At 38.2% G+C, this 25766-nt stretch overlaps 2 protein-coding genes and 1 long non-coding RNA gene across 3 annotated transcripts in view; 1 reads left to right on the top strand and 2 right to left on the bottom strand.

The window, feature by feature from the left end:
* Nucleotides 1-38: 38 nt before the first annotated feature.
* ark2ca (arkadia (RNF111) C-terminal like ring finger ubiquitin ligase 2Ca) lies at nt 39-19715 on the top strand. The gene is given in 9 exon segments (XM_011481568.4): nt 39-662; nt 10546-10745; nt 10747-10844; nt 10922-11047; nt 11184-11310; nt 11440-11544; nt 11771-11866; nt 11940-12043; nt 13668-19715. Coding segments are annotated over 9 exon segments (1035 nt in total). The 5' UTR covers nt 39-601; the 3' UTR covers nt 13786-19715.
* Nucleotides 577-5297, bottom strand: LOC111948347 (uncharacterized). The gene is made up of 2 exons (XR_002874314.2): nt 878-5297; nt 577-714 (listed from the first exon to the last, which is right to left on the bottom strand). It is a non-coding gene; the product is annotated as an uncharacterized LOC111948347 (long non-coding RNA).
* Nucleotides 15326-25766, bottom strand: part of loxhd1a (lipoxygenase homology PLAT domains 1a) — a 42725-nt gene continuing 32284 nt past the window's right edge. Inside the window, exons 37-41 of the mRNA XM_078956145.1 lie at nt 23851-24036; nt 22782-22952; nt 22557-22689; nt 22206-22361; nt 15326-22125 (exon numbers count right to left, since the gene is read on the bottom strand). Coding sequence (XP_078812271.1) covers nt 21645-22125; nt 22206-22361; nt 22557-22689; nt 22782-22952; nt 23851-24036 — 1127 coding nt within the window. The 3' untranslated portion in view covers nt 15326-21644. The remainder of the gene's footprint in view (nt 22126-22205; nt 22362-22556; nt 22690-22781; nt 22953-23850; nt 24037-25766) is intronic.

Here is a 25766-nt window from a genome sequence, read left to right as displayed (position 1 = left end):
ATATTTAGCCCAGTTTCTAGAAATTTGCTTTAAATCTGTAAATTCTGAGTTTTAGCACAAAAGTCTGGCTTTTATTTCAGGTTTAATAATTTAATGAAGACAAAAATGACAAGTTAGATTCTTTGCAGAAAATCTTCTAATCATTCTCAGATGGGTTTTTTTGTTTTTTTGGGGGGGGTTATAAGCTTTTTGTTTTTGCAGACGTTTAAAAATGCAAAATAAGCATTAAAACAAATGTCTACATTTTAGATTAGTCCATGCATAACTTGCCCGTATGTGGCTTAATTTGTTACAAAACAGTTTTTATGTTTTAGCTTTCTTAATTTCCTAAAACATAAGGTGCACGATTCTTTATGACAGAAAAACATAAAAACTAAGCGGGATTTCCAAAATAAAAGCCTCCCACCTCGGCGCTGACGCCATTGGAGGATCCGGCTGTCAAAGCCGAAGGGGTCGCGGTTTGCCGGGTCCAGTGATTGGCTGCCCGGCCCCTGTGTGCGGCAGAGCAGCCTGTCCGTTTGAATGTGCGGGCAACTGGAGCGGATCATTTCCATGGACCATCTGTCTCGCTGGCTGGACTCACAACAAAGAAGGATCCAGGATGGTGTTAGTCCATGTTGGATATCTGGTTCTCCCCGACTTCAGCTCAGTTAGAAATAGAGGTATGACGACCCGATTCAAGCGCCTTCATCATCTCCAGCTCGCCGTTTCTTCCTTTAAAAAAAATCGACATGATGTAAACAGAGCTGCCTGAACCCAAACGCAACATTCACATTAGCTGTCTTGCTAGCCGAGTCAAATTAACCGTTTAAACACCGTCACGAATATATTTAATGGAAAACGATCCATTTAGACAAAAACAATGGACATTTTGTACCTCGCTTTTATTACAAGGAACCTCAGCTATTTGTTTTCTTTCGTCCCGTTTTTATTTACGCCGTGTTGCATTCGCGGTCATTTAACGCCAATTCTTTACAGAATTTCGACTTAACTAATTATCCTAATATAAATGGATGTAAAATGACTATATTTGAACGTCTAGGGGAAAAATGAACGCGAGGAGCGGCTCTTTTTTCGTCTTTGTTAGCACGCAGTCGTTTATTCTTTGTGTGACGTTTGAGGTTTTAGCGGAATAATTGGAAATGCTGCAGCTGCAGGCAGCTGCTCTAAAATTCAAACAAATATAAAAATTGGACACAAACTGCAGCAGGCCATCTGTGTTGATTATGTAATAATAATAGTAGTGACATGACAAGAGCATTGTGAGAAACTTCATGCAGTAGCACCAATGATTTCATTGTGCTTTTATTTGTGTTCTTTTTTCCTGTTCCATAGTATCGAGGCTGGCTCCACATTCCGCATTTCTCAGACCTTTGTCCCCCTCCATTGTGTAGCTAACGATCATCTGCTGCTGTCTGCCGTAGCCTCTGCCTGTTCTCTGCATCTAGCTGTATTGTGAACCCCTTCTACCTCATTTCCTCTTTCCATCTGAAGACGACATTGGCATTAAAACCGAGTTCCCACTCATGCCGTATCCTTCTGTGTAACAGACTAAAGAATAACACTTTCTGTAGAAAACAGTTTGTCCTTATTTTTTAAACTGTCACGTTGCTCTTTAGTAAATAACCCGTAGTAGCATTATAATTTTTTCTAAGTACTGCAGGCTGTCATTGTGATTCTCCCATTTGGTGTGAAAAGACGACATTCTGCTGTAAATTTCTGTAAAGTGGATACATTTTGATCCTTTGCTTACATTATATAATATATAATTAGATTATATAAAATATGGGTGCATTTTGCCAGAATTTGCAGTAAATGGAGTGTCTTCCCATCACTATTTTTAACGACTCGCTTAAAGCCATTGATTGCAGTAGAGAACTGGACTGAGTGAGTGAGTGTGACGTCACCTATTAAAACGGCTGTATGTTTAGGTCGAACAAGCATTAGCATTAGCCGTCCTATGGGAAATTCCATTATACGTTAGCATCAAGTTAGGGGACTTTGGATTTTGCTGCTGTTTTGCATCAGGTCGCCAGAAAAAGAAAGGCATAAAAGATTGGTCTCTACTTTTATTAATTGATTATTGATTTATTAAGCTTGGATTGATTCAGATAGATTTTTATCAACCTTGCCCTACAGTGCGGGGCTATCTAGTGTCCAGGATTTTAAAAGCTATTTGGTCACTACGCTCACTTTTGTTTTTTAAAACTGGAAATATATCTTCCTTTACTTCCCGAAGTAAAAACCCCATAAATACAAACATTTTATGAAGACTATTTATGATTTCACTGTATGATGAGTTTTTTTTTAAAGTAAAACACATTCTCCCACATTTAAAAATTGTTCAAATTCAATGCATTGCAGTCTATATTTGCCAGTCTGGTGATCATTGATGCACACTGGTTTTTCGCAGAGACTTCTGAGAAATTTCTTGGGCATTTTTAGAATTGTAGATTCAGATAGCCCTAAAATTTGGCCAACATACTATATAGTGCACTATGTAGTGAGTTGGGAAGGAATTTGGACACAACCGCTACCTGTCAAACATTTGGAATATTTGACGGGAGACCACATAATGTTGAGGCATCTGATTGGGGAATTTCTTGCAATAAAGCAAAAATATGATGAAAAAAAATCGATTTAGTTAGAGCATATTAAAAAAAGGTAGCAGAGAAAGAATGGTTATTCTAATAAATATCAGAATTTGGGAAATTGTGCGTTACAGTAGCAGGATTGTAATCATAAAGAAAAATAGAATAATAGAGAAGCAAAATAATTATAAAATAAATAAGGTGGTATAATTATATAATAACAGTTTATTTCTCAATAGAAGTCTGTGATTTTGGTTTCTTGGAGCCAGTGGGTTGGTCCAGTTTGGAACGCGGGGGGAGGGGCCACTCAGTCCAATTCTTCTATACAGTCGATGCTTAAAACCAACAACTTGAATGATTTTTGATGGTCCGCCACACCTGTTAATGTGGCGTCCAAACAGCTGGTTAAAGTTGTGTTCCTGCACTGAATTGATTCCCTAAGAAAAGTTGCAGTTCCTCCCCTCTTTTGAGAACTTATTTCCAGAATGCTATTCACTTTACAGGAATGTTTATATCCTGCACTGCTGTAGAAATCCTTTTTTCTTTAGAATCAAAATGTCTTTTATTCTTTTGGTTGTGATTTTTCTACCTTATGTTCTTTGTATTAGAACCTAATGCATGGTCATTTTTTTCTGCTTTTTGTTTTTTCCACATTGAACAGCAGATTCCAATGTAATCTTTCTTTAGAGATGTCCCTGCTCTACTGAAATGTGCTGTAAGCATCTACATCTACTCATTGGATGCTGCTTCTGTTCTGTTAACCCTCTAAGAAGAGCATGGTCGGGCCTTTTTTATTTGCATGGTACTATGTAGGCTATATTACTCCTATTATTACGTTTATCACACAGTGCCAAACACACTAATATTTTTCCAATAAAGACTAGTTCTCTTCCTAACCTTCAGTGTGCTTTTTGCTGATTTCCATGTGTTCCCTCCCTCTTCCTCCTCTGCCCCCCACCCCCACACCGTGCTGTCACTGAGACAGTCCCCTCACTTTCTATGTGCTCTCATTTTTCAGCTGTCTTTGACAGTCTCCTCAAGCTGCCGCTCGGCTTATTTTTGGAGCAGGAGCACCCACAGCATTACTTTAAAAAAAAAAAAGATCAATCAATAAGCAACACATTGATATTTGCTGATCAAATGCCGTCTAAATCCATTCACTTTAAATGGAAACGCTGCCTCGCTCACGTCCACTCATTGGTGCTCATTGGTGTTAACACAGAAGTTGGTATAAGTGGGGGGAAAAAATCCTCAGATATTTATCATATTACACATGTTAATGTGGATTTCTTGAAGGTATGTGCTGGAATTATGTCTTTAACAAAATGCTAATTAACTTTTCAGGAAGTTTAGAACAGCTCTAAATGTAAAGTAAACACTCAGTTTGATGGAAGTAATTTAACAAACCATGTTTTCAATGATTTTTTTTTTTAGTTACTTTTAAGAAAAATGATTACACTTCAATGTGTTTCTAAGACATTGGGTTTTATTAGCGTACAAATCTCAAAAGACCTTTGGGGAAAAATAACTTTGTTATGCTCAGTCAGAGACGAGCATATTATAGGGGGGGGACAATCACAGATCTAGCGTTACAGCTCTGACTCACAACAGCAAGACCACCAGCTCTATTTTAATCCCAGCACACAGATTGGTGCCGGTGCCAAAAAGAAAAATCAATGGGAACAACAAGGCTGTGCGCAATTTAGGCTTCACTTCTTTTCCCTTAATTTCTTGACACAAAGATGAGCTGAAAAGTCCAGCTTGATCTATCTAATCCAGATTTGAACATATTTCTCTGCATAACAGCAACAAATAGAACACGTTGAAACATAATGTGATGGTTTGTAGACTTTAAAGATGGAGGAAATTTTTGCTTGTTTTTTTTAACATGTTCTTGTGGTATTTTTCTGGAAGACAAATACAAAGAATATTAATCTTAATATTATATTTTAGAGTTTTTTTTTTGGGGGGGGGGGGTTGGTAATCAGTGGCAGATGGAACAACGATGTTTGAATAAGATCCTATTTGTTACGTAGAAAATAGGCTGGGCGGGCTACAAGCTTCCTGCTCCGCTCCACTCTGGCATCTGATACATAAATGTAATGCTGGATTGCTTCAATACTGCTTGCCATTGTTGTTGCATAATGCTAGGTTGGGGGTGTAAGCTAGCAGGACGGTGTGTAAACGGAGAGCTCTCAGCAACAGGGAGGGGAAGGGGGCTGAGATCCTTCTGGCCCACCCACAACTCGGTGGCAAAGTTCTAATGAACTCCTGCTGCTCTGCAGACAACATGTCCTTGAAAATGACAGTTGTTTTTATCTTGTCTCAAAACTGCATAATAATTAAAAGACCCCTGGAAACACTTTTTGCAATAGTTTATAAGATGATTCAGTGAGACTTTACATTTTGAAATGCTATCCTTTCTAGCTGTAATAAAGAAGTTAGAGTTTGTTCTTTCATTTGAAGAGTTTCAATACTTGAACTGTTATTGCTATAAGCTATAAAAACACTATATATGTTATAATTTATAGAAATACTTTTAGAATTTTTATATATTGCTGGATGATTAAAAAGTTATACTATCCCTTTCATTATTACAAAGATACATTAGGTAGAAGAGGAGGAGTCGGTGAGAACTGCTCAGTTTGTTGAAGAACACCAGCCACTCAGCATGTTAAGTTCAAATTTGGTTGCTATGGAAACTGTTCCTGGAATGGAAAACCCAGCTTCTCCCTCATCCTGAGATTTACAGTCCCCTTTTCTGAAGCAGGTCTCAGCTTTATCTCAGAGCCAGAGAACAACTCTACCTGTTTCCAGCTGATGGCTTCTGATCAGAGCACCGGTTTTAATCAAAACTCTCAACAAGTGAGTCCTTTGTCTAACCTGACCATCAACAAAACTGCACGTTCGACACCATTCAAGTTTGAGCTCAAGTTTATTCGATCTTTTTACAAAAAAAATTTTTTGAAATGACCTTAACAATGAAACATTTTTACTGCCATACTTGGTTACTTTATTTTTGGTACTCTGACATCACATTTTACCCAAACTATGATGTTGTTTTTTGTGGATTTTTAAATGGAACCCATGTTAGTATTTAAATTTATTTAGTTGGCTTAGAGCAGGGATTGGCTGAGAGCCTTTCTTAAGTGTAAAACTGTCAGTTGCTCTTCAGAATTTGTTTTGGTGGAACAAACAGCATATATCTTATTGCGCTTTTAGGGCTCTTTACAGTAGCATCTTCTCAGGGGTTCCTTTCAAATAGACAAGAACGTAGATTAAAATACATCTTTATGTGGTCTCCATTCACACTGTCCTGGAGGGAATGGACCAAACTGTCTGAATAAATCAAACCATTACAACGTCTGCTTATATACTGGGGCCAGTATTGAGTGAAACCAAACAGAAAAACAAGAAATTAAAAACCTGGTTGCTCTTGCTAATCCTAGCTAATACATATAAAGAGGTCTGGGTCTAAAAAAGGTTAATCAATTTATTTCCAAACATTTCTTACTTTTTTTTCAGGCAAAAAGCTGCTTTTCTGTTGAATTTCAATGTAATAATTTATTATTATGGCAATAAAACTCCCAGCCTTCTTCAGTTTAATTTAAAATTCCTGGAAAGACAAACAAATAATTTAGAAAGTTGACAGATTTTAATTTAATGTTATTTAACTGTCATATATTAAAACCTGTCAGATCTGTATTTAATCAGTGGCTCTATTGACTGTGCCAGACCTTTTCTGAAGTTTATTTTATTAAGTATTTCTTTAGATGTGTGCCACACATGACTTTATTCATAATTGACACGGCTGTTTTTACTTAAGGATTGTCTTGCTTTTGCTGTTGTTTTAGCTGGATTGTCTGTCAAAATCTAAATGAATCCTACTTGTCACATCAGGGTTCATTTACAAAAGAACCAAGACCTTTGTTTTAAGGTGGGTGGACCTGTTGAGTGCAGGTGAACTCATGTGCTTTCTAGATAAAGCCGACTTCCTGAAGACTAAACCATCCAGTTTAAAAATCAGAACATGTATTGTTATATATTATAATATATATATATATATATATATATATATATATATATAACATTAATGCAATGTCTGCATTGTCCAGTAAACAAGTATTCAGTGATTTAATTTAAGTACATTTTTAAACAAAGCTTTCAACCAAGTAGCCATTTTAAACCCAACATTTAAAGAACAAATGGTCACGTATTTTGGCTACAAAATGTTAATGTGTTGTTTTTGGAAACTTTAGCTATAACCGAAGATATTGTGAAGGCTTTTACACATTAGCATGTTTGGTCTCCATCAAAGTTTTATTCCTTTAACCCTTTAAAACAGGAAATGTCACATGTGACGCCTAAAAAACACATGGTCTTTAACTTACTTCTTCAAACTTTTACGCAAAAGCGCTTCACTACTGTTGCGTATCAGCGCAAGGCTACTTTTGTCTGCTTCAGAATCTGCTGGAATTGCGTTAATTGCGTAAACAGTTGAAGAGTTACGGTGAAAGAGTGTCAACACTGTAGCTTAAGCTCCGGTGTTAAGTTGTCGGAGTGTGAAGGCCCATTGAAACTCTGATATAGATTAAACAAGAGAAAAGGTGCTGTTTCTTTTGGAAATGAACCCTGGTGTGGTTCAGGAACAGTGTGAATGTACCCAGACTAATAGGCCAACCACGAGGAAACCAAAGAGAGTACATTTTCGAACCACAGTCTTTTTGCAGAATTTGATTTAAAAAAAAACATGCTAATTTAAATGCTGTGTAAAACAGTTTAAAACTTAAATTGTGAGGCAGATTTAAGGTAATTTATGTTCAGAAAGGAATGACCTGTGTCTATCTTCTTTTCAACGACGGATTTATAAATAACATGGTGATGCACACGTTCGCGTGCAGCTGCTGCAGTCAAATGACCGCGTCTATCAATCCGAGGCAAATTGGGGGGGGGAGATATCAGGAAAAAGTGTTGAAGTGTGGGCTATGCGACGGCCTTTACACCAGCTTTTCTTTTTAGCTGCATGGAGCAGCCTCCGCCTGTGAGCACAGCAAAAGATGATGAACGAATGCCGCAGCAGAGGATGGGAGTAAAGCGAAAAGGGGAGGTGTGATATGTGTGAAACAAAAGGAGCTTGAGGAGGGGTTCATGCCAGAGTGCTGCAGTTGCAAGTGGGTGTGGCCCTTGCGCCGTCACTCACATGGCGTGCTGCAGCCACTTTGTGGAGGAGGGGCTGCTGCCTGTGCAGCAAAGCAGGGCTGAGGTGGAGTGAGCTATGTTTGGATGGGAGACTATCCAGCACCAGCCTACTGTTTTTGTACATTCAGTGATGTCATAATTAACATATACTGCAGCTCTGCAGTATATGTTAATTATTCATGTCAGCTGTTGGAACTCCTGAAGGGCACAGAGGCCAATCATTTGATATATGAGCCTCACACTAAGATCCTTTTTTATCAGGTTTCAAACAAAGCATGTTGGCACTCGATCAACCAATCTGCTGTTTCTGCTGAATCTTTCAGCTTTTGCTCATGGCTTTTTGGCTTCACCGGCTTCTCATATCTCTAACTGAGCTGCTAAGAAGCAAAACCACGGATTCCTGTTGATAGAATTAAAAGTAGCCGTTGAATATTTTTGGAAGAAAAAATTCACATTTGTTTAGCTTAGCCCATAAGAGCTGATGGTAACATCAGTGTGACGGAAATACCAGAAATGGATTCTGACGTTCCACTTGGTTTGTGGTAAAATACACATACCGGTAATTTTAATTTCAAGAAGAGCAACTACTGGTTGTCTCAGCTTAATTAGGATTGATTTATTTTAGCGCTGAAAGATACGTCTAAACTGAATTCTGCTAAATTTAGATTTGTTTAGTTTAGTCTGTTTTACTCTCATTAATCATTCTGTTTTACAGCGGTCCTGGACCACATTGTTTTGCCATTCTTCTTCCTTACTGCGAACATTTCGCCCCACCACATTCTCAAAAACTCGCCAAAATTTGCCACCAACAAAAATTAAATTGCGGCATGGTGAACGTCCACTCCGAAAAATAAATGTCATCACAGCGGGGGAAAAATGGCAAAAAAGTGAAATGTCTGGGGTATACAGAGGAATTTTTTTTAAGTATTATAGGATAGCTACAGAACCTCCCGCTTGGCGTTTATTTATTTATTTATTTTTAACCAAAGCGCAAAATTTGACTATTTTCCCACACTATGGGAAAAGAAAATTTTTCTTTGAATGATTGCCATGAAATTTTTACACACCCAGGTTAAGTGTACAACCACAACTAAAGTTTTGTTGACCTGTGACCTCGGGAAGAGGCCAATTTGAATAAAAAAAAAAAAAAACAACTTTAGAACCAGCTACAAATTTAAACTCCTCCTAGGGATTTAGATCTATCACCTCTTAACTCCTCATGGACCATTGGGAAGCTACTTTGGAAAAAAGTTTGCTTTTAGAAGTTATAGATTTTGAACGGCGTTTTCGTGGCGAGCTTGCAAATTTTACTGGAATATTGTGACAATGTTATACAAGCTGAACAAAATGATATACCACATTAACGTATTAGGACTGTGGGCGTGGTTAGTAAAAACATCCTGTTGCCAAGAAAATCAAATAATTTACTTTTGCAGGCTCTTGTAAAATGGCCTCGACCTGTTTGTCAAGCCCAGGAAAACCAAAACATAAAACGGTTGCTACACGTAGAACCTACAGATACGCTGCCATTTTTTAAAAAAAGTGTTATTTTTCGGGGTGGCACAGGTTACGGGGGAGAGTGAGGGGCATGTAGCAGCCGCTTAGCCAGTGATGGCGGGTCAAAAGTAGGCGGGGAGTGCGGCGTGCGGCATCAATTTTTCACACATCGTTTTAATGCAGTGGCAAATAAAAGTCCCTGGAGGAAATCAAGTTGATTCTACACTCTGATTGTTATTTAAACAAACCATGCTTTAATTGACTAATCTTTGACTAATCACGGAATTTATCCAGCAAACACGACTTTCATCCTTCCATTTTTGAAACCAATGTTTTAGATCACATAATTAGACCAATTAAAGTTGAATTTATTCTCTGAAAGATGCAATGATAATCCCTGTATCTCTTCAATCTTGATAGCCCATTTAGGGGTGCTGCATTTATGTGCTTGATATTCTCTCTTCTACTCTATTTTCCTTATTTGGCTGCAAATTTAAAATAGGTCATACACTTTGTGCTAACTGAGCTTAAGGTAAAAATTAAACCAGACTCCGTTTATAGTTTAAACGCATGCATACGGCTTCACACACAGTATCAGTGCACAAACCATCAGACTGATCCTCAAAGTCGTACACTTGTAATGAAAAGTCTTTTTCCAAATACATACAAAACTATTTGGTGTATTTTCCCGTTCAAGGTGATGCTAAATCCAGAGTTCTGGATTAAATGGTACGGAGCAACATACCTTTAACAAGGTGTTAAAAAACAACACAACCCCACAGTGGTCATGAATAGAAAATACAGCACTAGAAATTGAAACAATTCTTTTTGTACATATGTTTATTTTCAAAATAAAGCCATAGGAATCGATGGAAAGTTGCTCCCTTTTGACACCAGCCTCTAGTGGTCATTTGAGAAAACTGCAGCAGCGATGCCTCCAGGTTTGGTTCAAATTTGAAAATAAAAGGCGGGGGCTTGTTACTTTTTACAAGTTTTTTAGTCAAGCCTCAGGGTTTTTGTTTAAAATTAGGTTTTATTAACACAAGATGGTTAAAATCAAATCAAATAAAATTTCACAAGAGCTAAAGGTTAAACCTCAAGTCCTGGCATTTAAGACTTGTGTGAGCCACAAGTCCAAGTTCCCATCTCTGTTGTCTGTCACGTCTTGTGTTTTCATGTCACGTCTACTACTATGGTGTTTGTTTTGGTGTTTTCCATTGACTAGGCTGATCTGATCTCTTCCCTTGATTTTCCGTAGGCGTGCACTTCAGCAGGCATCAGCACAGTCATGCAACCTCCTGCCGACACTTTCACCTGGGCGCTCCACAGGCACCCATCACAGCTAAGTTTTCTCTGGGAACTGCCAGCCAGCCCCCACAGACAGGCCTGGCCGCCAACCTGTCCCCCACACACCACCACACTGCCCTATCCGCACCCCCTCAGTTTCAGGATGTGGCCTTCATGGCCCTCATTCCTACCTCAGGCCTTGCACCAGCAATACCTCATCCAGCAGCAGCTCCTAGAGGCGCAGCACCGCAGGATCCTCCCGCATTCCAGGTAGTCACTCATCTACAGTCAACACAAATAGAGATGCACAAGCAGGAAAAATAAAACCCAACATCATCCGATTTCAGAAGAACACAGGATCGTATTCCTCAGAACCACCACAGACTACGATCAGGCTATGAATACCCCCCTCCACTCCATATTCCCCAACCAATATCTCAACAGCCACGGTACTTGGCAGAAGGCACCGACTGGTGAGTCTGTCTGACACTAATGAGTCCTGCAGAGTGGAGAAGTTATCCCAACTGTCTATCTCTGCACCGGACCATTTGTCACACTGTCTGGCATGAGTCATAATACATCTTTTGTCACACACCTGTCCTCCTTCAGGGATCTCAGCGTAGATGCCGGGCTCCCTCACCAGTACCAGTTTCAGCAGCTTCCTCAGCACTATCAGCATTATTTAGTCTCCCCCCGAATGCACCACTTCCCCAGGAACTCTGCCTCTGCTCAACTGGTATGCTGGTTTTACCTCCTGCAACCCATGAACGCTGTAATTTGTTAAAACAAATCAAATGTTATGTGACCTGAATGTGATTTTTCTCCAAAGTGAAAATGAAGTAACAGAATCCTTTTGTTTAACTAGGTTGTGCATGAAATCAGAAACTACCCATACCCACAGCTGCATCTGTTGGCTTTTCAAAGTCTGAATCCCTCGAGACATGCCACTGCTGTGCGGGAAAGTTACGAGGTGAATCTGTTTCTAAATTTGTTTGAAATACTTTATTCTCATGTGACACGGTGCCATTCTGCTCTGGGTAAATTTAGCTGCTGTCTCCAAGCTTTTGACCAGTTTGCTTCTTGCTTAAGATGAAAGCTTTGAGGGGCTTTTCTGACCTCGAAAAAGAAAGCATTGTCACCTCAGCTGCTGTGTGTTGAGTGCCCCTTCATATTAAACACCACTCCTCTTTTTGCAGGAGCTTTTGCAGCTGGAGGACCGACTTGGGAGTGTCAGCAGAGGAGCTGTGCAGACAACAATCGAGAGATTCACATTTCCTCACAAGTATAAGAAGGTGTGACAGCAAACAAGGTCACACTAACAAAAAAGCAGTCCATTTTTTTAACTCTTTACGTGTGATCTGATAGAGAAAGCCTCTGCAGCTGAAGACTGGGGAAGCAGAGGAGGAAACAGATGTGGATGAAAAGTGTACAATCTGTTTGTCCATGCTGGAGGATGGAGAGGATGTCAGGTGAGGGATTTAGCTTGAATCTATAAATTACGGTGCAAAAAGAAAAGGCAGTTTAGCACTAGAATTGACTTTTAACCCTGAAAAGCCCACTACATCAAAGAGTGGACAGAAAATTATGTATTTTTGGAAGCAAGATGTTTTTTAAACCAGTTGATGAAAGCCACAAAAACACATCTCAATGTTTTTTTTAAAATATTAATAAAAAAAATGTCATCAAAGAAATTAACATTTGTGTGGGTTAATTTTTCAAATTCATGTAAAAAAAGTGTAAGTCAGAAAAGCATAAAAGCCATAGCTGGAGAGAAAAAAAGTGAACAATCGAAGTGCGTCAATAATGTTTAAGTGTTATATTCTCTGTTTTTTTTAAAGTTTTCTACCCAAATTCAGCCTAAAACATTAGTTTAGAATAAACTTTAAATTTGTCAGATTAAAAAAAATACTTTTATGGAAACATGTCCAATCTGATATTTCCAAGAATACATCAAGATTCTCTCTCATCCTTTGGAGTAAAAAATCTTTAAGAAAATATTTTGCACAATCTGACCCATAAAAGTTTGAAGTTCAAGGTAATAAATATCTTAAATTTGGTAACATAATGAAACCTTTTCACTTGAATGTTTTGAAACTAGACTTTATATGTCATACATTAAAATAAGAAAACTGCAATGGCATTAATGCTTGATTTAACCTTAATTTTTTTCTTCCTTGAGACATGTTGGTAGAATATGTTTTTGCAAAGATGGAGACATTTTTTAAAACTGCTGCTAAATGACTGGAAGCATTTTTCTTTCTACAATGACTTCATGTTTGTTATAAACCAAGTTGGACAGGGGGTTTTATGCTACGTTCACACCTGGCTCAGAAGCGTAATTTCAAGCGGCCACTTATCAGGAAAAGTCCATATAAACGTGCATAAATGCGTGTTTTGGGCTTCTGTTTTCAAAATTCTCACCTTCATGCATAACTATGCAAGTTTTTTAGGGCCATTTTTGGCTTTGTTCAAAACATGCTGCCTTTGAATGATCTTTGAAAGTTAAACCAGTTGAACTGTGACCAATCAGAGACTAAGATTTGGTAGTGATTTCACGGAAAGTGCCACCTATTTGAACATTGATCATGAATTAATAATTTCGGTTTGTACCCAGATGGAATTATATGACACCAAGTCTTTCACATATTGGAGTTAGAGCTGTGAAAGATAAAACCTGGAGCTGGATTACGAGATTTGCACTGCTTTGATATTTCACAGCCTCTTCCAACTGTGAGGACATGCACTAGTATCGGGTATCAACAGCATGGGAACACCAAATGCTAAAAGCGCGTTCAAAAATGCCAGTTCTAGTTGATCGCACATTATATATATATATATATATATGTACAGTGTGTACGTAGCACACCTAAGGGTCCAAGTACACCTCAGTATAAAGAAAGAGGGTCAGTTTACAGCATGCAGGACCTGCACAAGCATATGGGACAAGTGACTCAACAGAAGTCTCATAAAACATGCCAAATTTAACTCTCTCCTACTATCAGAATATGCGCACATTTGTCAGCTATGGGAGTTTCATGCACGCCCATGAGAATCCTTGCTGACGCCATGTTCATCTGTCTCTTGTTTCTGCAGGAGACTTCCCTGCATGCACCTCTTCCACCAGGGCTGCGTGGACCAGTGGTTGGCCACCAGCAGGAAGTGTCCAATCTGTCGAGTTGACATCGAAACACAGCTGAACCCCGACAGCTGATGGGATTGAGCTCCTTGTTGATCACTAGTTTGGTTCCTTTGCTTCTTCCACTCCCTCCTCATCCCCCTTCTATTGTGTGGGGTGCTTTGCCAAATGTCTAAAGACTTCATGTGACATAACAACCCCTCTGATTCATGCTTTACTGAGCCAAACCAGGACTGAGAGAGGCTGCAAAGGGCTCTCTTTAAATAGAAGCACATTCATTTGGGAGAAAAAGACACACGCTACTGTACACAGGGTTCACTTGTAGCTTGGTGGTTGTTAATAGGGTTTTGTCGCTGTTGTGGTGTTGTACTGTTGGTAGCCACGGGCTGTGTAGCATGTCCTCAAAGCCATGACACAATTTCCTAAGATTGAAAGAAGCGTTGCCACACGCAGCGTTTTTCACTCTTTGCTGTCTCTTTCTAGTGATATATTAATAAATAATATATATTTCTCTTGTTCAGCCAGCCAGAATGCCACTAAAACACACACTAAAGCTTTGATGCTATGTTTACCTAAAGATCATTTGTGGTTGTAGTAGAGTAGCAGCAACCAATAAGTGACACCTGGTGCGCATTTTTGGGGGCCAAGCACCGGCGAGCTGAGTGTTTTGATCCCATCATGCAGCTTTTGACATTTTTGCAATACAGTTGTACCTTTAACTTCAGTTGGATGTCATGTGAGGTTGTGTGTAGGTCTCCTTCACTGCCGCGGAATAGTGTGAGTGAGTTGAATTGGACTTTCTTTTTATAAACATTTTTACCAAAATGCATTTTGTTGAAGTGTAGCTTACCTGCTCACGGGTTTTGTGTGTGTGTGTGTGTGCAGTGTTTGACTAAAAGCCTAGTAAAAGTGGATGTTTGCTGAAGTTGACCATGACCCCTTAAAGGTTGTTAGCATATAGCATGACCACTTGAGTGCTTTTACAACACTAAGCCAAAAAAAAAAAAAAAAAAGGCTTTTTTTTAATGGAAGCTTTTATGTACTGCAGGTGCAATGGAGAAAATTATTTCCCCTTGTGCATCTGTATCTTTTTGCTGGGCTTGTGGGCTAAAACTGCAAGGTTTCATGTTTTTTAGAATGGTACAGAAAAGCCTGTGCATGGCTTATTGTTAGAGCTTTGACAATAATTAATACACAGTTTTAAAAAAAAACGGTCAGTCAGCAGTTGCTTCCCTGACACACAGCACGTGTTCCTGTCCCCTTTGGTGGTAGCGATGGGATCCTGCTGATGTTTACCGAATTGCGTAAAGAGCAAGCACATCTGACAACAGTTAAAGCAACAAAAAGTCCTGTTTTTGGTACTGCGTTCACATCCGTTCATGTTTCGGTAGAGATCCATGCAGTGTTTGAGCTGGGAGAAGAGCTTTTGCATATTGATCTTGTGTATTTATGTGACGGACCTCCCTTGTGGTTGCTATGCTGGTTGCTATGCTGTATTGCTAGAACATGTAGAACGTGATGCGACTGAGGCAGCCTCCCCCTTGTAGTGCACTTGGACAGCAGAGAAACATTGAGACTGTTGAATAGAGGCTTTCGCTGCCTTTGTGTTGAGGTTCTTTTTTTTAATTTTTTTTTTTTTACTCTAATTGTGCGTTCAAGAACACTTAGAAAGTTTTTCAGTCCCAAAAACTATGATGGCTAAACAAGAAAGGCTCAGGCACACCATAACGCTCACAGTGCAGCATAGCATTGGAAAACACAAATAGGTATAGTTTAATTGGTAAATCTGCTACAATGATCACTGGTTTCTATGTGGGGTGTAGAAATTAAGTTTACCATTTTCTGAAATCCTCTTTGAGACTGCAAAGGAGAAAAAAAAAGTTAAAAAGAAGCCTGACAGTTGTTTTCAACAAACTTAGGGTTAAGCCTCAGTCACATGAAACCCTACGAATTTTTTTCCTGGCACATGGAGGGTTGTGAACAGAAGCGTCTTAAAGGAAGTGCAGGCTTATCGTGCAGTTCCCTTGAAACCTGTACACAGCCACTTTAAGGGACGTTATGAAAAAGGAACGTACAATTACCGTGCAGGTGGTAGGTGTATCTTGAAGTATTTGTAAGGATAATGTAGGTTGCAGACACTCGCACTTCAAGATTTTTTTAAAAACATTTGTTTTATATCTGTGGCCAGATTTGACATTTGTGACGAAGGAAAAGTTGATAGAAAAATTTGCCATTTGGTAATGACCACGCAGCTGAAAACGTTTCTCAAATCAGCTAAATACAAACCAAGAGTTGAATCCCCACTTTTCTATCTCTGTTTAAAGATATTGGAAATTAATAATCACAAACAAAGAAATACCTTGTGCTGCAGTTACTAAAATGATCACTTGAGGCTGGTTTTAGAAGGAAGTCATTCCTCGTTGACTCCAATATAAAAAAAAAATCCCCCCTTTACACTAAAATAAACTTAGGGCATCAAGAGCCTTGTGGTTGTTTATTTTGTTTTCTATTTGTGACATTTTGGGCATACATGCAGGTGGATCCAACAAAAAACTGTCCCCTCCAATTACCAATTTTTGAGACAATGTGGAGTTGGGCGGAGTAAATTCCATTTAGTGGGGCCACACTTTTTCAGACTTCTAGTTCTGTCAGAACTATAAATATAAATATTTAGATCATTGAGCGTATTGGCTTGGTGACAGATTCCCATAAAGATGTGTGGTGTTTTGGGCCTTTAAAATTTCCGTCTTGTGCACTGCTGGTGTTGAGGCTGCCTCCTCCTGTAGTGGAGTCACCCGTGATAAAGTTTTCATAGTTTACACAGAGTGTGGGTCAGTTGAGATGCCTTAAGTATTTAACAATCATAATTTAATACTAACTGTAGATATTGTGGGTATGTATTTAACTTTCTATTATTTTTTTCTGTTTTGAGGGTGACTGAGTCATAATCTATTTATTTAGAAATAACACTAAAAACAACACACTATAAAAAACGATTACCTCATCTTTGCATCGTTTCCAACAGGAATGCTTTGCATGCAGTTTTTTTTAAATGGGGTAAATATATATATATATATATATATATATATATATATATATTGCCCTGCTGTTTGATCTCCACACGCCGGCTGTGCGATGTTTACTGTCAAAGACTGAGCTGTTGAGCTCGCTCACTGTCTCTCACGTGGTGCTGTGGATGTTTGTTACATTCCATTCAATGCAATTTCTCCTGTCCCCCATGCTGTGATGTAGTGGACAAACTGCAATGAAGTGAAGTGGTTTTTAATTTGTGATTTGATTTTATTTGAATGAATTTGCACTCACTTGTTTAAATATGGGAACCCTCTCACTGGCAAAAAAAAAAGAAATAAATAAAAAAGAAAAAGGTAGTGATCATGAAAGTACACTGTAAACATTTTTTTTGTTGGTTTCACAGAAAAAAACTGGCAGCTGTGGTTGCAAGAATAAATATGTGAAAAATATGTTGGTCATGTAAACAGCTTTACAGGCACACTGTAAATATTACACAACTTAATCTCTTAATTCACATACAATAATGCATTTGCTATTTAAAATGTTTTTGATTAACCCTACAGATAAATTTTGAAAAATGTGACTTTCATACAATGGATTTTTAGGTTGATTTCACTAATACTATGAGTAGAACACTAGTTAAAAAATTACTTTCACATAAAACAATGACTTTATTACAGCAATGCAATATTACAATACATAGCCTTGGAAGGGCTTTTGTTTAAAAAATGATTATGTTAAATGTATCAATGTTCTGTAAAGTTGTTTACATTATCATCTTATTTTTATTCTTACCACCACTGCTGGCCTTTTTCTTTCCACAAAACATTTTAATGAATTATGAGTATAGAATTTATTTTAGAAATGTAAAAATAGTTAAAAAATAGTTGGTTCCCTGATCTTACTGACAGTTTAAAGCGGATCCACAAATATTTGCATATTTTACTTTTCGTTGAGGCTTAAATATCTAGCTTTTCCTAGGCCAAATAAGAAACAAAATATAGGGAAATATTACCCAGTTTAAAAATATTTGCTAGCTGTGCAAAATTAAAACTGTTTACACATCTCACCACTCAAAATCAGACAATTCCTGAATCAAAGTAAGGACTCATGAGTTTATAGTAAGATGAGAAACAGAGAAAGAGAAACATCATCTTTAGAAAGAAAAAAAAACAAGTTTCAAAATAAAACAAGAAAGTGATCTGCTTTTCATTACTAATACACTCTCACTTCTTCTAGAATTGCAAAATAAAAAAATTATTAAGTTTGCCGGTGAACAGTTCTATTATTCAAGAACTTTTGAAATTAGCAAGATTGTAATAAAAGTCAAAAAAACTTTAAGGATCTAGAAAGCTTGAGTGGTGGATGTTGGAGCAGGAGTTTGCAAACATCGTGGTTAGTGCAGAGCTAAAAGAAGTAATGTTGCACAAGGATCTGATCGGGACACAACGCAAACTTTCTTGCAGAAAAGCAGGATTGTCCGAAAAATGAGGAAAGGGAAAAAAAAAAGGAAAACGAAAATCCTTTGTTCCATGTATAATTCCATAAAATAGTTTGACCGTTCTTTGATGAGAATTCTTAAGCTAAGTGGCCCAATTTTCAGCTAATAAATTAACTCGCACTTTACATGGAACATTTTGCAGTCAATAAATTACTTTAAATTGGACACCTATAAGATGGCAAAAAGTCAACATCAGAGGACTTAAACCAGTGGCTCAGTTCAACACCTTGTTGAGTTGAAAGGTAAAATTTCATATGTTTGAAAAAACATTTCTAATTAAAACATTTGAGCTGAGTATCAACAACAACATAAATCTGATTAATTTGAGTGACAACATCAAAAATTCTCTTTTATTGAGCTCAACAAACATTAATGTATTTTTGAACATATTTTTGTCCCAGAACCAATTGTTTCATTGGTTAAAAAAACAGTAGCTTTCTTTATGCTGTTGCAGGTCTTAATGAATCACATTCCTTATCTTTTTAAATCTTTAATTTGATTCTTTCTGGTGTTTCTCTTCAGTTCAAAACTAAGTGGAAGCATACCAAGTGCCTCGCTTTAGGTGTTAGGATATACAGTATTTCCATGTTGTTGAAGCCATTAACAGCAATCAGTCCGTGAAGCCACATTGCCTTATGTGTAGCATAACTGTTAAAAAGAATGAGATCTGAAGGAGAAGACAACACCTGTCAAGTCGAAGCCATTCTTAAAAAACATTATTTAAAAAAGCTGCTGGCTTGTTAGTAAAGCGTCACTTACTGTGGAAATAGTTCTCAAAGCGAAGAGGCATGTTGCATCGTGGGCTCTGCAAAAAACGTCAGGCGTTTTTCTTTTTTTCCCCTTCTATTTAATGTTTTTCTTACATTTTTAACGTCTGTCATTCTTTTGAATTTCCTTTATTTCCTCCAAAAGAAAGCACCAATTACAAAGCACAACTTTTTCTAAGAATGCATGATCTCTCAGGTTCCACTGTAATGGTTTAAGGTAAGAATATATATAAACATTATATATATCTAAAAAAAACAACAACATTTTTTTCTTTGCTGCTTCAATCTGAAAAACAAAACTGAAGAGAAAATATGCCAAAAAAGAAATTGCCAGTGAAAGGGCTGCCGACATCCATGTCTACGAAAACCTGCTGTTCTGCTGTGACTGCGCAATGTTTTTCCACATAGGATATTTTATCTGAAAATAGAACTATTTATCATTATTATTAAAGCAATAGAGCATTATTAGTGATGAGTGTGATGGTGGAGAAATGGGTGAGTGTGTAATTGGTAAATGTTAGATTTACATTCAGTGGAATTTTGTACTTTATTTATTATAATTACTACTAATTTTGAGGATAATGATCTCAAACGTTGCATTGCTAAATCCAAACTTTTCAGTTTTGTCTTTTTTATTTGGATTTCATGGCTTGTATATTATTCTTTTATATGTGCTCTTTTTGTAATAAACTGGATTTAATGGACACGTTTTAGTGTTTTTCTTCTTCTTTGGTTTTCCTTCCCAGAGTGACCTGAAAATTAAATTTGTTTCCCTCCACGGTGGTCTGGGAATCCTTTTCGCACATCTTGTCACATTACAACTACAACTGTAAAATATTTTATTAGACGTTTATGTGACAAGTCAAAGACAAAGTGAAGCATTGTTTGTGGCATTTGAAAAACATTGGTGAGCATCAAGTACCATAAAGCCAACTCAAAGCAACAGGCTACAAGTGCATTATTAGCAGAATTGAACGAAATACCAAAAAAGTTTTGAACCTGTCTCAGAACTCTGTGAAATCAAACAAAGAAAAAAACATTTACAACAACAAACTTACAAAGATTTGAGGATAGGATTCTCGTTCATCTGGGTGACGTTGTCTTGAAGTTGAGTCATGGAATATGATTTAAAAGTCCGGCTCTCATAATCTTTTGGTCTATTTTCAAAGTGGTATTTTAATTATAATTTTGCCATTTTTAGCCAAAATCTAAAAACGTGTTATTCTCTAGGACATAGCTTCTGCAGAGTGGCAGTAGTTCATTAGAATATATCTCCTCCGTCCTAAGAGCATTTTAATAACACCAAAAAGACAAGTTTCATCAGAGTGGATCTTTACTGTCATCTCTATTGGAAATGTTTTGCCACTCATCCAGGTAGCTCCATCATTCAGACTGATGAAGCTACCTGTATGAAGATACAAAGACTTTGTCATCTATCTAAACTGATTGAATAAGCAAAGAGAATATTTTTTTAAAGAAAGTCGCTACTCCTAAGAGTTTTTCAAAAGCATGTGGGGTACACAACATACCTGTGGGTGTCAATTTCAACATACCCTCACTACTGTGAAACACGGCGGTGGCAGTATCCTGCAGGGAGCTGTTCTTCTGCCGGAATAGGGCCAAAGTTTTTGTAGTGGCATGGATGGAGTCAAACCTAGGAAAGTCTTTATTTACTCTATAACCCTTGTGCTCTCCTAAGCACTTTAACGTTGGGAGTTGGGTCATCTAGACCCACTAGACATTGTGTTGAATCTTTTTTCTTGAATGATTTGTGATCTTCACTGGTGTCCATGGATTACATGAAATCTTCCACCTTTATCCACCTTTGTCATGGTAGGAATAACACGTCAATGTAAGGGTGGGGTCATCTAAGATAGCACAAGGGTTAAACACCTCAACCACAGGGTATAGAACTCATTTTAGTCCATGTTAAGACGTTTGCACCACTACTGCACCTGGACTCTACTAATGGCCTTGCCAATACTTTGCTGCAAACTTATCTGTGTCTATAGAGTATGCAAAGCACATGTGCTGGATCCAGCTACTACTAATCTACTCTAAATCTTTAGGTTAGGCAAGACCTTGTGCTGATCATAGAACCATATCAAATATGTTGATTTTTAACCCGGGAAAATACATAAAATGTCAAAAGTAAATTCTTCATCTGGGAGCATGTAACATGAATCTAGATTAAAATGCTAATTTTGTAATACTTATTTTCCACTAAAGTGTTAAAGCTTTAAAAAAGCAACTGTTGCTTCATCTTGTAAAAGCAATCGTGTTATTTTATTTAAAAGATGATGCATTTGTGAAGAATACGTCTTGTTTAGACAACTTTCCAGTGAAACTCGTTTATTAATCTGGTATTGATACAAAATGAAATGGATTCAAAAATGGTTTCCAGTCCACAGGTTTAAAACATATAAAATAGAAAAAAAAATTATTCTTACAAAACCCGCACGTTTACAAAGAATGGCACATTTTTCCTGACAGCCAAAATACATACAAAATATGACTTTTAGTTATCCTCATCACCTGAGACATGAAATTGGTCAGAAGCAGAACCTCTTTGGTCAGTGCTTTACAACAGGTGGATGCTTCTCCTGCTGGACATTTAAGAGAAGGCGTCATCCTCAGTATTTGGGGTAAAGAACCCTAAAGATCTGTCCGTCAGCCTTTTTTTTGTCCAGCCACTTCCCACAGATGAAGATGGTGGTGACACCGTTGGCCGTGTTGGTGACCTCCACCCGGTCCAGCAGCCAGCCGGGGCTAAGACCAGAGTTGTCGTGCTCCATGCGGACCCGCCACAAATCTCCCATGTCCAGCATTTCCAGGACGAAACGGTCCGTCTGCTCGCGTTCAAAGAGATTTCGGAACTTCTGCCGGAGCTGTCGACGCCCAGAATCCCCGTTGGAGCCGTAGATAGTAATAAAAACATTGGCATCTGTGCCTGCTCCCTTTTCGTCACCCGTGATGATGATGATCTCGTACTTAACAGGCACTAGGCTGCGAGCTTTGCTGGCAAAGCTCTCAATGGCTTTTGTGCACTCAAAAGTCAAGAATTCATCCCTCTTTGGAGAGAGCAGAACCAGGGCATTGCAGCTGAACACATACCTAAGGAGAGTCAAATTTAGGTTGCTTATTTTTTTTTCACTGGAAAGCAATGTTTAACGTCGGAATAGCAGGGGCCTCACTTGTTTCCAAGTTCTTTTTCAGTCACAACGATCTCCTCCACATGCCAGTAAGCTTCCCCCTTTACTTTCTTTCCATCTTTGGGTGTGTGGCCCAGGCAGATGGCAGTGAGATCGCCCAGGTTCTTGGAGGAAAACTCAAACCTGTCAACATTTCCACTGGAAACAAAAAGATTAATGTGACTTGTATCATGAACACTTAAGCTATATGCCTGAACAAAGTTCATATTGTGATAGTGGAACCATATTTTGAGAGCTCAAAAAAAACTGAAAGGATCTGAAAAAAGGCAGTATGTATGAGTTTTCCCATGCAAAATAAAAGCTCTGGCTGTTAATCTTGTCAGAATTACTTACCTCAGGAACCTCTTCTTCTTTGAGGAGTTTTCCATTACCATTTCCTTTGATCTGCCTTTCTTTCCCTCAAGTATAATCCACACATTCTCTTTGGTTTCAGCTTCAGCTCCAGTTGTGACACAAATTTCATATTCTGTAGAAGAAAAATAAAAAGTTACAGGAAGCAGATATCAACAATCTGAGGTTTTTTGGCAATTGCTTTTTTGTGTTATGAGAAAGTCTTACTGGTCTTCTCGTTCAGATCTAAGTAGTCATTGTTGCCACAGGGCAGCTCCCTCATTATCTGTCCATCCTCGCCGTTTTTGGACAGCCAGCGGTCACAAGGGAAACGAAATGTTTTGTCCATGATCTCATCCTTTACATCGACGTGTTCCAAATGCCAACCTGGAGCCATACCTGGATCAAGACGGGAAAAGAATTGAGCCGTTTAGACTACTCGATCACTAATTTGCATACTTTTTCTTTGAAAAACCATCAAGTCTTTAGTTATTTTTTTACTTTTATTTTACACTGACTGTTTGTCAGTTCCACTTTACTTTGTCTCATGAATAAAGATCAAGGAACAATTGTAAAAACAAAGAAAATTAAAGTTACATACAATAAAACTTTCGGAGCCACATTCCTCTAGGAGAAAAAATAAACTGCATCCACTACTGCATAAAATGTCTACACTTCCAGATTGAGGAGCGAGCGATTCAACTCTCTGTTGAAGCCAAAATGTAAAAACAAAAGCAAATTTCTAAGCTTTTTGATGCAAAAACGTTACCTCGTCAGAAACATTCCTCAAACACCCATAAATTAAAACAGGTGAGCACAAAGACAAAAATCTGAACACCCAACTGCCCGACCCACATTATAAATAAACATCTGCTGCAAAGTAATATACAGAAACATGGCAACTATTTTTGACTAGATTAGTCTACATTTACAAACACAGCAAGATCACAAAGCATGCGTACATCATAAGCTTTGGGGAAAATGCTTGTATTTAAAAATTAGAGAATTGTCAAAAATAAACTTGTTCGGCTTTTTTGAGTCTGTAAAGCAGAAAAAATGTAAAATCATAAAACACGACTAAAATAAAAGGCAGTAATCTTTTTCCCACGCTTATTATCAGCTGATTTACGGCAGTTGCAAAAGCATTTCCCAGCTGTAAGACGTTACAAATCAGTGCAAAACTGCATTTCAAAATCCGCTGGGATTGCATAAATTGTTGAAGAGTTACGGTAGTCGAAGGAATATTAACACTGGAGCTAATGCTCAGGTGTTCAAGTGTCAAATCGGAGTTGCTGACCTGAGTTGTCATGCCAGACCCGCACTTTGGAGAGGTCTCCCAGGCTGAGGATGTCAGTGAAGCGAAATGTATCCACCTGCTTGCGCTCAAACTTGTTAGACTTGTTGCACTCTTTCAGGGCCAGAGTCCCGGTGTCGCCATTCTCTCCAAAAATGATTATCCACACATTGGCATCAGTGCCGGCTCCTGAAGAGAGAGATTTATGTCAGTCGTGGAGAAATAAAACAACAAACCCTTTGAAGGTTGCAGGTCTTTGCTGTTTCCAACACAGTTTTTGAATTTTAGCATTTGCTGGCAAATCACATAAAAATACATTTGCTTTTTGTTCTTTTCAGCTTGCCCTATAATCGCAAGAAAGTTATTTAAAAATCTATCAGGAAGGCAGCAGGGAGTGCTTCCCTGTATGACTCAGACATCTCTTCTTTGAAGCCCCTGTGCTTTGTCATTTCACAGCAGTCTGGGAGATGCTAGATGAAAAGGTCTGCAGTGTCCTCATTCACACTCAATGCATTTACCACCTTTAAATGGCTTTTGCTTTCATCAAACCAGATGTAAACCTGCATACTTGATGCCTTTATCCTTCAGACACACCTACATCCTGCACAGTATTGCCTGAGCACCAGCATTTGTGTCAGTGCTTCGGATGTCCCAAAGCCAGGCTCATTATTCCACTCTGAATCTTAGTGTTAGTGCGGAGATGAATCTTAGCTTCTAGTAGCTGCCAGGGGCACAGAGCAATCCTTTGAAGTCGGCTCATACTCCGCTCCATCCCATCGTATTGATCATCAGAGCTAGCAAGCAGCTACAGAAAATACTGCACCCAGAGGACTGCGCAGACAAGTGAGGCCCTTCTGAAGAAGATGTGCTCATTGCCATATGGGACTTTCATAGGAATTATTCCACTTTTTCTACTTTTTGAAAGCACAGTTGTTTGCAGGAGTCCCGCTACACCCATCAAATGCGCTATACCCATGTCTGAGCATTTTGAAAAAGAATGATGACTAGTGTGGAGAAATTGACTCAGTAAAGTTATTCAGTTTTCAATTAAAGAGTGAGAAGATTGAAGATCATATGGTTCATCTACGTAAAGTAACTGGAGTGTGTGATATCTTGAGAGTGGACAGAAAAATTTGACACTTGACAGATGAAACGTCTTTCTTTAATGAAGAAACACAGATTATCTGTCCGATCAATCTGCTCCACTCAGTTTGAGCATCCATGGAGCAGACCTGAAGTTAAACTTCAGACAAAAGGTTACATGGATGTGAGGAGCCTGCTAGACACACTAGACACTTTGCCATATGCCCCCAAAATAGTTTATTTGCTTTCTTGCATACGTTCCTGAAATATTTCATCTGTTATTTAAATAAAACCCAGCTTTTTGGGAAAGTTGACCAACTCCAAGTTAAACTCTAATCTAAGTGGATTCTTCCCCGAGCTTCATTAAATTAAAAAGAAATAAAGTTTTTACAGCTTTAACTATTGAGTGGTGCTTAATTCGCTTTTAATCTTTTCCTTTGATGGTCAAAAATGTTGAAATCCCCAATGCATTTGGAATCAGAAATCAATACTCAAAGTACTACATTTAAACCCAGCCGAAGCAAATTGGATCCTTCCTAATCTGAGTTATTATGACTTGGGGGACATTTGGGTGCAGCTCGGTCACATCACATCTCAAAATCCCCATCCCTACATCTGAAATTCACTATGAAGGTATGTACACACCAGGCATGTGAGGCACGTTCTTTTGCTACTGTTTACTAGTTCATGTCCTCCAAGAGGCCTGGAGTGAAATGTTAAAGCAGAACAAATCTCCTGAATCTCGATCCAGGCCTTTTCTATTTAAAGCTCTAAACACAAACAGCAATTATTAATTTCCCCTTAGATCATCTACTTTCAAACGGTAAAAATTAAGT

The sequence above is a fragment of the Oryzias latipes genome, chromosome 12 (genome assembly GCF_053564925.1).
Source record: "Oryzias latipes strain Hd-rR chromosome 12, Olatipes_Hd-rR_3.1".
In the NCBI taxonomy this organism is placed as follows: Eukaryota; Metazoa; Chordata; class Actinopteri; order Beloniformes; family Adrianichthyidae; genus Oryzias; species Oryzias latipes.
The sequence above is the reverse complement of the archived record's forward strand: the minus strand, read 5'-3'. Positions and strand labels throughout refer to the sequence as shown.